Here is an 18,081-nt window from a genome sequence, read left to right on the forward strand (position 1 = left end):
GAATTGCGCGGGGGCGGGATTTGTACAGATATACAGACTGATATTCCCCCCCCCCCGTGACCTTCATGTACAGACTCCGGGGGTTTATTTATTCATTGAGTTAAATAACATTGACTGAAATGGGGTAAATGGGAGAAACATGGATTGTTCTAATGGTGTCTGGGTCTCGCCAGAGAGGGGCAGGTACTGACCCAGAAGGAACCTCCCAGCTGGGGAATATTAACTGTTATATGGGAAATGTTTGTTAAACCTTATATATATATATATTCCCACAAATCAGAAAATATTTAATATAGTTGTTCCTGCTGAATTGTGCTTAGTACAGGGGAATCCCTATGTGCCATAGTTTTATGGTATCTCTCTGTACAGGCTATGAGCAAACTTAGGGGGCTGTTCCTGCTGAATTGTGCTTAGTACAGGGGAATCCCTATGTGCCATAGTTTTATGGTATCTCTCTGTACAGGCTATGAGCAAACTTAGGGGGCTGTTCCTGCTGAATTGTGCTTAGTACAGGGGAATCCCTATGTGCCATAGTTTTATGGTATCTCTCTGTATACGCTATGAGCAAACTTAGGGGGCTGTTCCTGCTGAATTGTGCTTAGTACAGGGGAATCCCTATGTGCCATAGTTTTATGGTATCTCTCTGTACAGGCTATGAGCAAACTTAGGGTGCTGTTCCTGCTGAATTGTGCTTAGTACAGGGGAATCCCTATGCTGCCATAGTTTTATGGTATCTCTCTGTATACGCTATGAGCAAACTTAGGGGGCTGTTCCTGCTGAATTGTGCTTAGTACAGGGGAATCCCTATGTGCCATAGTTTTATGGTATCTCTCTGTATACGCTATGAGCAAACTTAGGGGGCTGTTCCTGCTGAATTGTGCTTAGTACAGGGGAATCCCTATGTGCCATAGTTTTATGGTATCTCTCTGTACAGGCTATGAGCAAACTTAGGGGGCTGTTCCTGCTGAATTGTGCTTAGTACAGGGGAATCCCTATGTGCCATAGTTTTATGGTATCTCTCTGTACAGGCTATGAGCAAACTTAGGGGGCTGTTCCTGCTGAATTGTGCTTAGTACAGGGGAATCCCTATGTGCCATAGTTTTATGGTATCTCTCTGTATACGCTATGAGCAAACTTAGGGGGCTGTTCCTGCTGAATTGTGCTTAGTACAGGGGAATCCCTATGTACCATAGTTTTATGGTATCTCTCTGTACAGGCTATGAGCAAACTTAGGGGGCTGTTCCTGCTGAATTGTGCTTAGTACAGGGGAATCCCTATGTGCCATAGTTTTATGGTATCTCTCTGTACAGGCTGTGAGCACTTAGGGGGCTGTTCCTGCTGAATTGTGCTTAGTACAGGGGAATCCCTATGTGCCATAGTTTTATGGTATCTCTCTGTACAGGCTATGAGCAAACTTAGGGGGCTGTTCCTGCTGAATTCTGCTTAGTACAGGGGAATCCCTATGTGCCATAGTTCTATGGTATCTCTCTGTACAGGCTATGAGCAAATACTTGTTTTTGTAACGCTGGATACCATTTGCCGATAGGAGAAGAGACACTGAGAGAAAAGAATTGCACATTAAATCTGACACAACTCTAATGCTCTAAACTGCAGCTTTTTCCCATTGTTCTCCGGCGAGCGAGAGGCACGGAAGGAAAATAAAACAACAGGAGGCAAAAAGAGACCTTTGAAATGTCTCGGGCGGTTTGAGTGAAAGGGAACAAAGCAGAACCTTGGGCTCCGAGACCGCTGACAGGTGCCGCAGAGAGACTGCCCGGTGTGGGTCTCGCCGGCGCCAGGCAAATAAGAGCGTTAAAGGGGAGATCAAACCGAGCAACGGCTCCCTGTGCGTTTCTATTGCTACAAAGGCGCTACCTGCGGAATCCGCTCCGGGTATTTAATGCCGGCGTTCCGAGCTGGGGAAATAAAAATCATTATGGTAGAACCTTCCGCCGCTGAGCCCGCTTCCCCGGCACGGAATCCGCAGCGCTTTCCCGCTAATGAGCACAGGTGCGGCCAATTAATCAAGCAGCTCGGGGTAATTAAGGCGAGAATAACGCCGGAGACATCTGTGTCGTGCGGAGTCTTTTAATATGACACTTGATATTGATATTCTGAGACAATTTGCAATTGGTCTTCATTTTTTATTTGGTTTTTTAGCAGCTACCTGGTTGCTAGGGTGCTTATTTACCCTAGCAACCAGGCAGTGGTTTATACGAGAGATGGGAATATGAATAGTAGAGGGCCTAAATAGAGATAAAGATATGTAATATAAAGTAACAATAACAATAAAACTGGAGCCTCACAGAGCAATAGGGTTTGGCTGCCGGGGTCAGTGACCCCCATTTGAAAGCTGCAAAGAGGCAGAAGAAGGGAAATAATTAAAAAACTATAAAAGATAAATAATAAAAGCCAATTGCAAAGTTGCTAGGAATAGGCCATTCTACAACATACCTAAAGGTGAACCTTCCCTTTAAACGTACAAAGAACATTTACTCATTGTCAGCATTCAGGTCTTTATTTCTTTGCATTGGGCGACAGTAGGAGGCACCTTCATCTTATACATCAGGGCTGTTCTGTGATTCCTTTGATAACCTCTTAAAAAGGCCAAACTTCACAAACATGATATTCAATAATAATAAATGGTTATTTGAGTTTGTCAAGTGAAGCAACTTGGCTTTAAAGAATCCACATCATAAATGGTACAGCATATAGTATAGTATAGTATTGTATAGTATAGTAGCAGTGGGGGGATAATAGACTCTGGGAAGGGACTGGGGCTGTGGGATAGCAGGTATAGTAGGGAGAGATGGTGCCTATAGTAGCAGTGGGATAATAGCCTCTGGGAAGGGACTGGGGCTGTGGGATAGCAGGTATAGTAGGGAGAGATGGTGCCTATAGTAGCAGTGGGGGGATAATAGCCTCTGGGAAGGGACTGGGGCTGTGGGATAGCAGGTATAGTAGGGAGAGATGGTGCCTATAGTAGCAGTGGGATAATAGCCTCTGGGAAGGGACTGGGGTTGTGGGATAGCAGGTATAGTAGGGAGAGATGGTGCCTATAGTAGCAGTGGGGGGATAATAGCCTCTGGGAAGGGACTGGGGCTGTGGGATAGCAGGTATAGTAGGGAGAGATGGTGCCTATAGTAGCAGTGGGATAATAGCCTCTGGGAAGGGACTGGGGTTGTGGGATAGCAGGTATAGTAGGGAGAGATGGTGCCTATAGTAGCAGTGGGGGGATAATAGCCTCTGGGAAGGGACTGTGGCTGTGGGATAGCAGGTATAGTAGGGAGAGATGGTGCCTATAGTAGCAGTGGGATAATAGCCTCTGGGAAGGGACTGGGGCTGTGGGATAGCAGGTATAGTAGGGAGAGATGGTGCCTATAGTAGCAGTGGGGGGATAATAGCCTCTGGGAAGGGACTGGGGCTGTGGGATAGCAGGTATAGTAGGGAGAGATGGTGCCTATAGTAGCAGTGGGGGGATAATAGCCTCTGGGAAGGGGCTGGGGCTGTGGGATAGCAGGTATAGTAGGGAGAGATGGTGCCTATAGTAGCAGTGGGGGGATAATAGCCTCTGGGAAGGGACTGGGGCTGTGGGATAGCAGGTATAGTAGGGAGAGATGGTGCCTATAGTAGCAGTGGGGGGATAATAGCCTCTGGGAAGGGACTGGGGCTGTGGGATAGCAGGTATAGTAGGGAGAGATGGTGCCTATAGTAGCAGTGGGGGGATAATAGCCTCTGGGAAGGGACTGGGGCTGTGGGATAGCAGGTATAGTAGGGAGAGATGGTGCCTATAGTAGCAGTGGGGGGATAATAGCCTCTGGGAAGGGGCTGGGGCTGTGGGATAGCAGGTATAGTAGGGAGAGATGGTGCCTATAGTAGCAGTGGGGGGATAATAGCCTCTGGGAAGGGACTGGGGCTGTGGGATAGCAGGTATAGTAGGGAGAGATGGTGCCTATAGTAGCAGTGGGGGGATAATAGCCTCTGGGAAGGGACTGGGGCTGTGGGATAGCAGGTATAGTAGGGAGAGATGGTGCCTATAGTAGCAGTGGGGGGATAATAGCCTCTGGGAAGGGACTGGGGCTGTGGGATAGCAGGTATAGTAGGGAGAGATGGTGCCTATAGTAGCAGTGGGATAATAGCCTCTGGGAAGTGACTGGGGCTGTGGGATAGCAGGTATAGTAGGGAGAGATGGTGCCTATAGTAGCAGTGGGATAATAGCCTCTGGGAAGGGACTGGGGCTGTGGGATAGCAGGTATAGTAGGGAGAGATGGTGCCTATAGTAGCAGTGGGGGATAATAGCCTCTGGGAAGGGACTGGGGCTGTGGGATAGCAGGTATAGTAGGGAGAGATGGTGCCTATAGTAGCAGTGGGGGGATAATAGCCTCTGGGAAGGGACTGGGGCTGTGGGATAGCAGGTATAGTAGGGAGAGATGGTGCCTATAGTAGCAGTGGGGGTATAATAGCCTCTGGGAAGGGACTGGGGCTGTGGGATAGCAGGTATAGTAGGGAGAGATGGTGCCTATAGTAGCAGTGGGGGGATAATAGCCTCTGGGAAGGGACTGGGGCTGTGGGATAGCAGGTATAGTAGGGAGAGATGGTGCCTATAGTAGCAGTGGGGGGATAATAGCCTCTGGGAAGGGACTGGGGCTGTGGGATAGCAGGTATAGTAGGGAGAGATGGTGCCTATAGTAGCAGTGGGGGGATAATAGCCTCTGGGAAGGGACTGGGGCTGTGGGATAGCAGGTATAGTAGGGAGAGATGGTGCCTATAGTAGCAGCGGGGGGATAATAGCCTCTGGGAAGGGGTGTAGGTGTTAGAGTTCTGTATATAAATAAAATGGCTGCACAGAGTCAGTGTTACTCCAGGCCGCACTAGTGAAAGCATCAGGACTAGAGTGTAAGTGAGTATTTGCCCCTGGGGGACACTGGGCAGCTGCAGAAATAGCGCAGGAGGTTCAGTAATGTCAGTCGGAACCACTGGAGTTTCTAAAAAAATTACCTTTCTGGCTGAAATGATGGTTCTCCAAGGTACCAAAGCCGGAGGAAAGTTCTGATTGAACAGTGTGGATATTGGCAATGAGGACACACAGGGGGGTTATGAGCTGTGGGCACCGGCGCTGCTGTTTATAGATATAGAGTTCCGCCACCTACGGGCGATTTAATGTGAATGAGCCTTTGGTGAAATGTAATTGGGGGGGGTAATTGTTACTCTGAAGCTCCGTGTCGCTCTCTATACGATTTCTCTGCTCCGTTTCTTCCAGTGCTCGGATTGGGGACAGACCCCGACCTACAGATCGACGTAATAACGGAACTGGAACTGGTCAATTCAACGAGAGGCGTGACGCAAGTATTCGGGGTGCACAATGGGAGCAAAGCGTTTTTATTCCAAGGTGAGTGTCCGCTTCTTTGCCCAGGGGGGTCATTTGACATCTGTTTGCTTAATGGTGATTTTTGTGGTTTTGACTAGTGTGAATATGTCCCATTTCGCTTTGCTGAAAAATACATTGTGCATTGAAGGCAATTTTTTTGTCTCTGCAACTTTTTTATTCTTGCAAACATTTTCGTCTTGGCGACTTTTTTTGCAGTAAATTTAGCGAAAAAAATCACCAATGCGGAATCCACGCCTGCTGAAAAAAATTGCTAATCACTAGTTTTGAGCCCAACGGGGACCGGTGATTGCCCACTGTATGCCTTGCTGTGTCTAAGGTTGGGGGCTACAAAAGGGGGCCATTGGCTTTGCAGGACAGAAGCCCCTAGAATATAAATACAGGTATAGGACCCGTTATCCAGAATGCTTGGGACCAAGGGTATTCTGGATAAGGGGCCTTTCTGTAATTTGGATCTCCATACTTCAATAAGTCAATAAAACATGTATTCAACCCAATAGGGCTGTTCTGCCCCCAATAAGGGGTAATTATATCTTAGTTGGGATCAAGTACAGGTACTGTTTTATTATTACAGAGAAAAGGGAATCATTTAACCATTAAATAAACCCAATAGGGCTGTTCTGCCCCAATAAGGGGTAATTATATCTTAGTTGGGATCAAGTACAGGTACTGTTTTATTATTACAGAGAAAAGGGAATCATTTAACCATTAAATAAACCCAATAGGGCTGTTCTGCCCCAATAAGGGGTAATTATATCTTAGTTGGGATCAAGTACAGGTACTGTTTTATTATTACAGAGAAAAGGGAATCATTTAACCATTAAATAAACCCAATAGGGCTGTTCTGCCCCAATAAGGGGTAATTATATCTTAGTTGGGATCAAGTACAGGTACTGTTTTATTATTACAGAGAAAAGGGAATCGGTTTTAAAATTCTTAATTATTTGATTTAAATGGTGTGGTATGGGAGAAAGGCTTTCCGTAATTCGGAGCTTTCTGGATAATGGGTTTCCTGATAAGGGATCCCATACCTGTATTGATGTTTACATTAAACTTAGAATTTGGGGGCTACAGGGTCGGACTGGGGGGTGCAGGGCACACCATGGCTGCCGCCCCAGGGGCCTTGCAGATGCCCCCACCGGGCGTGTCCCCTGCACTCCCTAGGGGCCTCCACTGAGCCTCCCTAAAACCCTGCAGGGGCCCCATCTGAGCCTCCCTAACCCGTCGGCCGGGGGAGCGCCGGAAATGGTTTGGTCTGGGCAGGGGCCCACCATGTTTTTTCCCAGTGGCCCAGTCCGACCCTGGATGGCTATTATCATTAAACTACAACTCCCATGATTCCTAGGCAGCCAGTAACAAGAGCCTGTATCAGCTGCCGTTTCTCCGGCCCTGTAATGGGAAAGCTGCTGCACTCGGTGCCTGTATATTGTATGAATTGTGATTAATAGGAGAGACCCAATGCGTTGGAACCATACGGCAGAGAACAAAGAACCATTAGGGCCTGTAGGGATATGTAAGGCATTGCGAGACGCTGTATTCCGTAGCAATTTCGCCCGAACCCCATTCATCATTCTGTTTGCAGGCTCTTTAAGATTCACCGATGCCAGAAATCCTCATCAGTTATTTAATAAAAATTTACTGTATGATCCATTTGTCTTCCAGTCACTTTGACTTAAAGGAAAAATCATCCGTGAGAAATATGTTGTTTTTGTTTTCATGCAGAATTTACTGAAACTGCGCTTTTCCCTGCGGCTTGGAGCTGCAGTTTGTTCATATAATTGTTATTTTCTCTCACTTCTAATGTACAGACTCCCTGTAAGCTGCCATCAGAGTGTTCTAGTCCCACCCACTTCTTGAGCTACAGAATCCCTGCCCCTCCCCCTGTAAGCTGCCATCAGAGTGTTCTAGTCCCACCCACTTCTTGAGCTACAGAATCCCTGCCCCTCCCCCTGTAAGCTGCCATCAGAGTTTTCTAGCCCCACCCACTGCTTAAGCTAAAGACTCCCTGCCCCTCCCCCTGTAAGCTTCCATCAAAGTGTTCTAGACCCACCCACCACTCGAGTTACAGACTCCCTGCCCCTGCCCCTGTAAGCTTCCATCAGAGTGTTCTAGTCCCACCCACCACTCGAGTTACAGACTCCCTGCCCCTCCCCCTGTAAGCTTCCATCAGAGTGTTCTAATCCCACCCACTGCTTGAGTTACAGACTCCCTGCCCCTCCCCCTGTAAGCTTCCATCAGTGTGTTCTAGTCCCACTCACTGCTCGAGTTACAGACTCCCTGCCCCTCCCCCTGTAAACTTCCATCAGAGTGTTCTAGTTCCACCCGCTGCTTGAGCTAAAGACTCCCTGCCCCTCCCCCTGTAAACTTCCATCAGAGTGTTCTAGTTCCACCCGCTGCTTGAGCTAAAGACTCCCTGCCCCTCCCACTGTAATCTTCCATCAGAGTGTTCTAATCCCACCCATTGCTTAAATTACAGACTCCCTGCCTCCCTATAAACTGCCATCAGAGTATTCAAGTCCTGCCCTCTACTTGAGTTACAGACTCCATACTAACTGCTATTAAAGTGTTCTAATCCCACCCACTGCTTGAGTCACAGACTCCCTGCCCCTCCCCCTGTAAGCTGCCATCAGAGTGTTCTAGTCCCACCCACTGCTTGAGTCACAGACTGCCTGCCCCTCCCCCTGTAAGCTTCCATCAGAGTTTCCATTTGCCACCCATTTGTTGAGTTACAGACTCCCTGCCCTACCAGAAACTTCCATTAGTGTTGAAGTCCCACCCACTGCTTGAGTTATAGGTACCCACCCTGATGCAGCCACGGGACTTCCCATTCAGAATGCCAGTTTCAGTATAACATACTTGTTATTTGCCCTCTCAGGTTGGGAGGAACCTTGGGCAAATGCCCTTTATACCCAACCCCTCAAGTCAGTGCTGCACTGATCCCTCTGACTTAGGGTTATCACCATTCAGTGGACTGAAATTTGGGCAGGGCGTGATGGCACGTTGGCAGCCTGGTGGCCTCACAGGGCGGATCTATGATGTTGCGATTGGCCGATCACTTATCAATTTTGGAGAGTCCTCTTCCAAATGATCTTCTTACCATAACCTTCTGTATTGACCTGTCCCTTTCTCATACAGCTAAACCCAAAACCAAAGACCACCCAAAACCCCACTGCGCTCGCTTATACCCCCTTGTGATGTGTCGCCTCCATCTTTTGTCTGTCCTTGGGTCGGAAATGGCCAGAAAGGTCCAACGTTCAAGGAAATAAGCAATATGGCTAGTGTTTGGCTTCCTGGGGCTACTATTTGCCCTCTCAGATTAGTGCCCCTTACTGCTCCACCACTTACCCCTGCAGTCTTCTTCACCTTGACTGAACCTTCCAACCCAATGGGCCATGTCTTACCTGTCTCTCAGTCGACCCGGAAGTTGATGGGACTTTATTGCTCCCTGGATACTTCCTGGCTCCGCCCTACAAACGTCCCTGGTGCCACGGAAGTCAAAATGCCATGGGAGCCGTTGCCCTTAGAGTCGCGCTGCCGACATGATAATAAAGGGCCTATTTGTACAGTAAAAAGGTCAGAAATAATGTTTGGCCTCATTGGGAGATGATTTGAGCAGATAGAATTAGCGGAGAGCGCGAGTTATGTCATTCTATCCACTCAAATAATTGGGAAATATTATTTTTGACCTTTTAATTGCGTTGCCGAGAGAGAAAACTTAGCGGAAACCGTATTCAGGTTTAGCATTTGGCTGAACTGACTCTTAGCTCTTAAAGGGACAGTGACGTGTTCCAGAATTTAACAGGACATTGGGGGTCATTTTCCTCTAAACGCTTACATTTTGCGCTACTGCCCCAGTCTTTCCTTTTTTGCGATTCGCAGAGAATTGCCCAAAACACTTGCGAATGAGATTGCGATTTGCATGCCCGTTGTGTGCTTATTGTGCGCCAATATAGCGCCGATTTTCACTTTGCAAATATAAATGTGCAATTAGCGAAATCAGTTCAGCGAATATTTTTTTTTCATCACCAATTTGTGGCGCAACTCGGACCCAGAGTGTGCGCATAAATATTCGCACTTTGTGTATTTCTGTGCTGCGCAAATTTTATCAATGACCCCCAATGTCTCTGTGCCCATGAAAAAAAACCTTCCTAGTGCTAACCAGCACTTCTCAAAGCCCCGCCCTGCCTCCGCCCACTTCCTGAACATGGAACTCTGTTGGTCTTAGAAGTAACATAAGGCTTGGGGGACCAGGCAATGCCCCAGCCCAGGGTTCTGCTAGGCTACCTGTCGGCAAAAAAGGGTGGTGTGGGTGTATCACCTTTTTTGTGGCCTAATGGCCTGAGATGTGGGCTGGACTGAAAAATGGGCAGGGCTATGATGTAGAGGGGGTGGGGCTATGATATTGTTGGGAGGAGAGCTTCTAAACTATTGGGAAAACTGGAGGGGTCTGTAGGGTGGAAGAGGCTGTGGGTGGGATGGAGGGGGAGTAGGGGGTGGGATGGAGGCAGAGTGGGGGCGGAATTAGGGTGGGCTGGAGGGGGTTGTAGGATGGAAAAGATAGTGGTGGAATGGAGGTGGAGTGTAGGCGGAATTGGGGCGGGTGTAGGGTTACCACCTTTTTCGTGGCCTAATGGCCTGAGATGGGGGCTGGACTGGGATGGAGGTTGAGTGGGGGTTGAATTAGGGTGGGATGGAGGTGGAGTGGGGGTTGAATTAGGGTGGGATGGAGGTGGAGTGGGGGTTGAATTAGGGTGGGATGGAGGTGGAGTGGGGGTTGAATTAGGGTGGGATGGAGGTGGAGTGGGGGTTGAATTAGGGTGGGATGGAGGTGGAGTGGGGCGGAATTAGGGTGGTCTGGAGGTGGAGTGGGGCGGAATTAGGGTGGGATGGAGGTGGAGTGGGGCGGAATTAGGGTGGGATGGAGGTGGAGTGGGGCAGAATTACGGTGGGATGGAGGTGGAGTGGGGCAGAATTAGGGTGGGATGGAGGTGGAGTGGGGGTTGAATTAGGGTGGGATGGAGGTGGAGTGGGGCAGAATTACGGTGGGATGGAGGTGGAGTGGGGGTTGAATTAGGGTGGGATGGAGGTGGAGTGGGGGTTGAATTAGGGTGGGATGGAGGTGGAGTGGGGCGGAATTAGGGTGGTCTAGAGGTGGAGTGGGGCGGAATTAGGGTGGGATGGAGGTGGAGTGGGGGTTGAATTAGGGTGGGATGGAGGTGGAGTGGGGCGGAATTAGGGTGGTCTAGAGGTGGAGTGGGGCGGAATTAGGGTGGGATGGAGGTGGAGTGGGGGTTGAATTAGGGTGGGATGGAGGTGGAGTGGGGCGGAATTAGGGTGGTCTAGCAGTGGAGTGGGGCGGAATTAGGGTGGGATGGAGGTGGAGTGGGGCGGAATTAGGGTGGAATGGAGGTGGAGTGGGGCAGAATTAGGGTGGGATGGAGGTGGAGTGGGGCGGAATTAGGGTGGGATGGAGGTGGAGTGGGGCGGAATTAGGGTGGGATGGAGGTGAAGTGGGGCAGAATTAGGGTGGGATGGAGGTGGAGTGGGGCAGAATTAGGGTGGGATGGAGGTGGAGTGGGGGTTGAATTAGGGTGGGATGGAGGTGAAGTGGGGGTTGAATTAGGGTGGGATGGAGGTGAAGTGGGGGTTGAATTAGGGTGGGATGGAGGTGAAGTGGGGGTTGAATTAGGGTGGGATGGAGGTGAAGTGGGGGTTGAATTAGGGTGGGATGGAGGTGAAGTGGGGGTTGAATTAGGGTGGGATGGAGGTGGAGTGGGGGCGGAATTAGGGTGGGATGGAGGAGCATTAGGGATTAAAAATTTACCCGCTCGGCTGGTGAAATACTGGCCATATGGCAACCCTATATGGGTGCGGGTCTGCAGGTAGGTCTGTGGGTCTCAGTATCAGCCCCCCCTACCTTCTGATGCTGCCTCTAGTGGCTCATGGTGGGATTTTTTTGTTCCCAATCAAATTTAGAAGAAACTTAAATTTGGAAATTACCGATTGGGCTTCTCGGCTGGAGCGGTTCTGAGTTGGTTCTGAGTTGGTTCTGGGTTGGTTCTGAGTTGGTTCTGAGTTGGTTCTGAGTTGGTTCTGAGTTGGTTCTGAGTTGGTTCTGGGTTGGCTCTGAGTTGGTTCTGAGTTGGTTCTGCGCCCAAAGAAGCCGGGATGGAAACGGGGTCTCTAATTTATTCACTAACAAAAACGCCAGAGCGGCGAGTGCAGATATACAGCGTGTAATGGGGATTTCCATATAAAAAGGAACCATAATGAAACCCGATTTCCCCTTTTGTACTTCTGGGTCTTCCGTGTAATGGAAAAATAGCGCCGTAGCCTCTTCCTGCGCTCGCCGCGTTCCACTTAATGGAATCAGGCGACAGATTTACATTTCTCTTCAGTGCTCAGAAAATCATGTCCCCTGGTCATTTCTATTGAGTATTTATAATCCTTTGTTTTTTTTGTTACATTTTTAAAGGTAACTGTTAAAAAAAAAAAAAAATTAGGATTAAGGATTCAGATAGGTGTTAGTGCACAGAGCTTTTGCTGGGCTGCCCTTAGCACTAACACCCCATAAAATGGGGTAAATAGGAACCTTGTTATGGGCTAAGGGGGCCCAGCCTGAAGGCCAGTTAGGGGGGGATTTGGGGTGAGTGCTTATTTGTGCCCTGGGTACCCCTGGAACTATAGCGGGGTGACTGTTACCCCAATGTTTCTATATATCTGTAACCTTGTTATGGGCTAAGGGGGCCCAGCCTGAAGGCCAGTTAGGGGGGATTTGGGGTGAGTGCTTATTTGTGCCCTGGGTACCCCTGGAACTATAGCAGGGTGACTGTTACCCCAATGTTTCTATATATCTGTAACCTTGTTATGGGCTAAGGGGGCCCAGCCTGAAGGCCAGTTAGGGGGGGATTTGGGGTGAGTGCTTATTTGTGCCCTGGGTACCCCTGGAACTATAGCGGGGTGACTGTTACCCCAATGTTTCTATATATCTGTAACCTTGTTATGGGCTAAGGGGGCCCAGCCTGAAGGCCAGTTAGGGGGGGATTTGGGGTGAGTGCTTATTTGTGCCCTGGGTACCCCTGGAACTATAGCGGGGTGACTGTTACCCCAATGTTTCTATATATCTGTAACCTTGTTATGGGCTAAGGGGGCCCAGCCTGAAGGCCAGTTAGGGGGGGATTTGGGGTGAGTGCTTATTTGTGCCCTGGGTACCCCTGGAACTATAGCGGGGTGACTGTTACCCCAAGGTTTCTATATATCTGTAACCTTGTTATGGGCTAAGGGGGCCCAGCCTGAAGGCCAGTTAGGGGGGGATTTGGGGTGAGTGCTTATTTGTGCCCTGGGTACCCCTGGAACTATAGCGGGGTGACTGTTACCCCAAGGTTTCTATATATCTGTAACCTTGTTATGGGCTAACGTTGCCGGGGAAGCGGTCTATAGATAAGAGACAGCAGCTGGAAAGGTACAGATTTCCGGAGACTGAGTTTTATTTCTAGGGAACGTCACGGTGATAAGTGGTTTTACCTCTCGGTGCCATAATTAAGATTTTTTAGAATTCCTTCATTTTTTCCCCTCTATTTCATCATCGCACCTCGCAAGTCATGAATAAAATATGACGAGTCTGATGGCATCGGCTGCTGCAGGTTCATCCGTAGTGGGGCAACGTGCCGGGAATCCTAATCCGGCCTCTATTAGTCGCTGCTCTTGAGATTCCGACGGATCGGCCCACGTGCTCGGCTTTTATCTGCCGCCTGTGGCAACGACGCGGCGTAAAGGTTTATGTCTTTCTGTAAATTTCTTTCAAAATAGAAATTAAAGAGTCCGTCCATCCAGAGTATAAAGAATGGGGGGGGGAGATGCTTTTTGTAAGCGTAAACTGGGGAAATGCGTGCCCAGCTAGCCAATGGGACTGAGGGGATCTTGATTTAAAGGGGAACTATGCCGCTTCTTACATTTTAAACTTAACTCTACTAAAAATCATTTAACCATTAAATAAACCCAATATGTTCTGCCCCCAATAAGGGGTAATTATATCTTAGTTGGGATCAAGTACAGGTACTGTTTTATTATTACAGAGAAAAGGGAATCATTTAACCATGAAATAAACCCAATAGGGCTGTTCTGCCCCCAATAAGGGGTAATTATATCTTAGTTGGGATCAAGTACAGGTACTGTTTTATTATTACAGAGAAAAGGGAATCGTTTAACCATTAAATAAACCCAATAGGGCTGTTCTGCCCCAATAAGGGGTAATTATATCTTAGTTGGGATCAAGTACAGGTACTGTTTTATTATTACAGAGAAAAGGGAATCATTTAACCATTAAATAAACCCAATAGGGCTGTTCTGCCCCAATAAGGGGTAATTATATCTTAGTTGGGATCAAGTACAGGTACTGTTTTATTATTACAGAGAAAAGGGAATCGTTTAACCATTAAATAAACCCAATAGGGCTGTTCTGCCCCAATAAGGGGTAATTATATCTTAGTTGGGATCAAGTACAGGTACTGTTTTATTATTACAGAGAAAAGGGAATCATTTAACCATTAAATAAACCCAATAGGGCTGTTCTGCCCCCAATAAGGGGGGTTCTGTTCTTCCGCCCACCCCACGCCCAATCAAATTGTCCTACTTAACTCACCTATGACTGGCTCTAGCCCGCCTCCCACTCCATCTCTGGGTTGATTCTCCACTTCTTAAAAATGTCACCAGGGGAACTTATAAGGGTGTGGCAGTGATGTAAAAGGGGTGGGCAGTTGAGCAACTGGTACCCCTAGGGGGATGTCTCCTTATCAACCCCACCCCATCCCACCCCCTCCCAGTGAGTTTTTAAAGGGTAAGTATATACCGGCTCATGAATTTTTATTTTTTCCCACAAATGAACTTTTCTCGTTCAAACTTGTCAGACTTTTCCCCAAACTGTTCAACTTTACTCAGCAAATAAAAATGTTTCCTTCTGACAGCTCTGCCTCTCAGGTATTATCCGGCTCATGTTTCTAATGCCAACTGGGAGCAGGGAAACTAAGCTGCAGAAAAAGAGCTTTATATTAAGCTCCTTTCCCATAATCTGAGAGTGACCCCGGCCGGCTGCCCGGAGCCTCATTAGAAAGAAATCCGATTTGTGCAATTTGCTCAATTTCATCGCTCAAACATATGGCCCCAAATTTCCCTTTTATTCCTCTTCTAATGGCAGCGGCGCCCTACACCTGTGTTAGCCATGTCGGCCGATGCCCCCGTCAGTGATCTCCTTGCCCTGTATAGAAAGAACTATTAGATTAGACTTTATAGTCTATAGGCTGGGCCCCCTTAGCCCAAAACAAGGTTACAGATATATAGAAACATTGGGGTAACAGTCACCCCGCTATAGTTCCAGGGGTACCCAGGGCACAAATAAGCACTCACCCCAAATCCCCCCCTAACTGGCCTTCAGGCTGGGCCCCCTTAGCCCATAACAAGGTTACAGATATATAGAAACATTGGGGTAACAGTCACCCCGCTATAGTTCCAGGGGTACACAGGGAACAAATAAGCACTCACCCCAAATCCCCCCCTAACTGGCCTTCAGGCTGGGCCCCCTTAGCCCATAACAAGGTTACAGATATATAGAAACATTGGGGTAACAGTCACCCTGCTATAGTTCCAGGGGTACCCAGGGCACAAATAAGCACTCACCCCAAATCCCCCCCTAACTGGCCTTTAGGCTGGGCCCCCTTAGCCCATAACAAGGTTACAGATATATAGAAACATTGGGGTAACAGTCACCCCGCTATAGTTCCAGGGGTACCCAGGGCACAAATAAGCACTCACCCCAAATCCCCCCCTAACTAGCCTTCAGGCTGGGCCCCCTTAGCCCATAACAAGGTTACAGATATATAGAAACATTGGGGTAACAGTCACCCCGCTATAGTTCCAGGGGTACCCAGGGCACAAATAAGCACTCACCCCAAATCCCCCCCTAACTGGCCTTCAGGCTGGGCCCCCTTAGCCCATAACAAGGTTACAGATAAATAGAAACATTGGGGTAACAGTCACCCCGCTATAGTTCCAGGGGTACCCAGGGCACAAATAAGCACTCACCCCAAATCCCCCCCTAACTGGCCTTCAGCCTGGGCCCCCTTAGCCCATAACAAGGTTACAGATATATAGAAACATTGGGGTAACAGTCACCCCACTATAGTTCCAGGGGTACCCAGGGCACAAATAAGCACTTACCCCAAATCCCCCTAACTGGCCTTCAGGCTGGGCCCCCTTAGCCCATAACAAGGTTACAGATATAAAGAAACATTGGGGTAACAGTCACCCCACTATAGTTCCAGGGGTACCCAGGGCACAAATAAGCACTCACCCCAAATCCCCCCTAACTGGCCTTCAGGCTGGGCCCCCTTAGCCCATAACAAGGTTACAGATATAAAGAAACATTGGGGTAACAGTCACCCCACTATAGTTCCAGGGGTACCCAGGCCACAAATAAGCTCTCACCCCAAATCCCCCCCTAAGATGAAGACAGTAGGACAAGATGGAGACAGTAGGGTAAGATGGAGACAGTAGGGCAAGATGGGGACAGTAGGGCAGGATGGAGACAGTAGGGCAAGATGGAGACAGTAGGGTAAGATGGAGACAGTAGGGCAAGATGGGGACAGTAGGGCAGGATGGAGACAGTAGGGTAAGATGGAGACAGTAGGGCAAGATGGGGACAGTAGGACAAGATGGAGACAGTAGGACAAGATGGAGACAGTAGGACAAGATGGAGACAGTAGGGCAAGATGGAGACAGTAGGGTAAGATGGAGACAGTAGGGCAAGATGGGGACAGTAGGGCAGGATGGAGACAGTAGGGTAAGATGGGGACAGTAGGGCAGGATGGAGACAGTAGGGTAAGATGGGGACAGTAGGACAAGATGGGGACAGTAGGGCAAGATGGGGACAGTAGGGCAAGATGGGGACAGTAGGGCAAGATGGAGACAGTAGGGCAAGATGGGGACAGTAGGGCAGGATGGAGACAGTAGGGCAAGATGGGGACAGTAGGGCAGGATGGAGACAGTAGGGTAAGATGGGGACAGTAGGACAAGATGGAGACAGTAGGGCAACATGAAGACAGTAGGGCAAGATGGAGACAGTAGGGCAAGATGGGGACAGTAGGACAAGATGGAGACAGTAGGACAAGATGGAGACAGTAGGACAAGATGGAGACAGTAGGACAAGATGGAGACAGTAGGGCAAGATGGGGACAGTAGGGCAGGATGGAGACAGTAGGGTAAGATGGAGACAGTAGGGCAAGATGGGGACAGTAGGGCAGGATGGAGACAGTAGGGTAAGATGGGGACAGTAGGACAAGATGGAGACAGTAGGGCAAGATGGAGACAGTAGGGCAAGATGGGGACAGTAGGACAAGATGGAGACAGTAGGACAAGATGGAGACAGTAGGACAAGATGGAGACAGTAGGGCAAGATGGGGACAGTAGGGCAAGATGGAGACAGTAGGGCAAGATGGAGACAGTAGGGCAAGATGGGGACAGTAGGACAAGATGGAGACAGTAGGGCAAGATGGAGACAGTAGGGCAAGATGGGGACAGTAGGACAAGATGGAGACAGTAGGACAAGATGGAGACAGTAGGGCAAGATGGAGACAGTAGGGCAAGATGGGGACAGTAGGACAAGATGGAGACAGTAGGGCAAGATGGAGACAGTAGGGCAAGATGGGGACAGTAGGACAAGATGGAGACAGTAGGGCAAGATGGGGACAGTAGGGCAAGATGGAGACAGTAGGGCAAGATGGGGACAGTAGGGCAAGATGGGGACAGTAGGACAAGATGGAGACAGTAGGACAAGATGGAGACAGTAGGGCAAGATGGGGACAGTAGGGCAAGATGGAGACAGTAGGGCAAGATGGAGACAGTAGGGCAAGATGGGGACAGTAGGACAAGATGGAGACAGTAGGACAAGATGGAGACAGTAGGGCAAGATGGGGACAGTAGGGCAAGATGGGGACACTAAGACAAGATGGAGACAGTAGGACAAGATGGAGACAGTAGGGCAAGATGGGGAGAGTAGTGCAAGATGGAGACAGTAGGGCAAAAAGGCAACTGTATCACTATTACTGTATCACTATATGAGTGACAGGACCTGTAGGCATTTTCCATAAATAAGACAAAATCAGGGCGCTGGAGAATTTGTGAAGGTTCCATAAAGTCGCTTTCTATTTCTGCCTCTCGGGATCTGATACAAAACCGGAGGTGGGTTTGTGGGTTTCAGCCAATTGGGGCTGTTTTATTGGGGGTGTCGGATCCCTTTGTGCCGCCGTGGGAATACGATGCAGGGAAATGATTTATGGAACCGACACGTTCATTGAAACGCAGCCGCTGACAAAGTGATGTTGGGCTTAATGGGCTGTCAGTGCCGAGTCAGGGAGGGATCACCTTAATGCCGAAATAACCGCCGACACGGAGCTTTCTGGGGCTTTTATTGGATTCAATTAAGGTGACTCGTTTGCCATTTATTAACCTACTTTTTAACTTCCCCCTGCACTTTCCCAAGTTACAGAAGCAAAGAAGTATTTTTTGTTCTTATTTTATTTGTTTGAAATCCATAATTTCTTTCAAAAACGCCCTATTCAGATTAATATTGTGCGTAGTTACCCATAGCAACCAATCAGCGGGTAGCATAACCTGGTCACCTGTTTAAAAGCAAACATCTTATT

General features: G+C 48.7%; 1 protein-coding gene across 1 annotated transcript in view; it reads left to right on the forward strand.

The window, feature by feature from the left end:
- The window catches only part of nell1 (neural EGFL like 1), a 383,209-nt gene that overhangs the window by 33,822 nt on the left and 331,306 nt on the right, over window positions 1-18,081 (forward strand). Inside the window, exon 2 of the mRNA XM_031900696.1 lies at window positions 5,261-5,389. Coding sequence (XP_031756556.1) covers window positions 5,261-5,389 — 129 coding nt within the window. The remainder of the gene's footprint in view (window positions 1-5,260; window positions 5,390-18,081) is intronic.

This window comes from Xenopus tropicalis, chromosome 4 (assembly GCF_000004195.4).
Source record: "Xenopus tropicalis strain Nigerian chromosome 4, UCB_Xtro_10.0, whole genome shotgun sequence".
NCBI classification, from domain to species: domain Eukaryota; kingdom Metazoa; phylum Chordata; class Amphibia; order Anura; family Pipidae; genus Xenopus; species Xenopus tropicalis.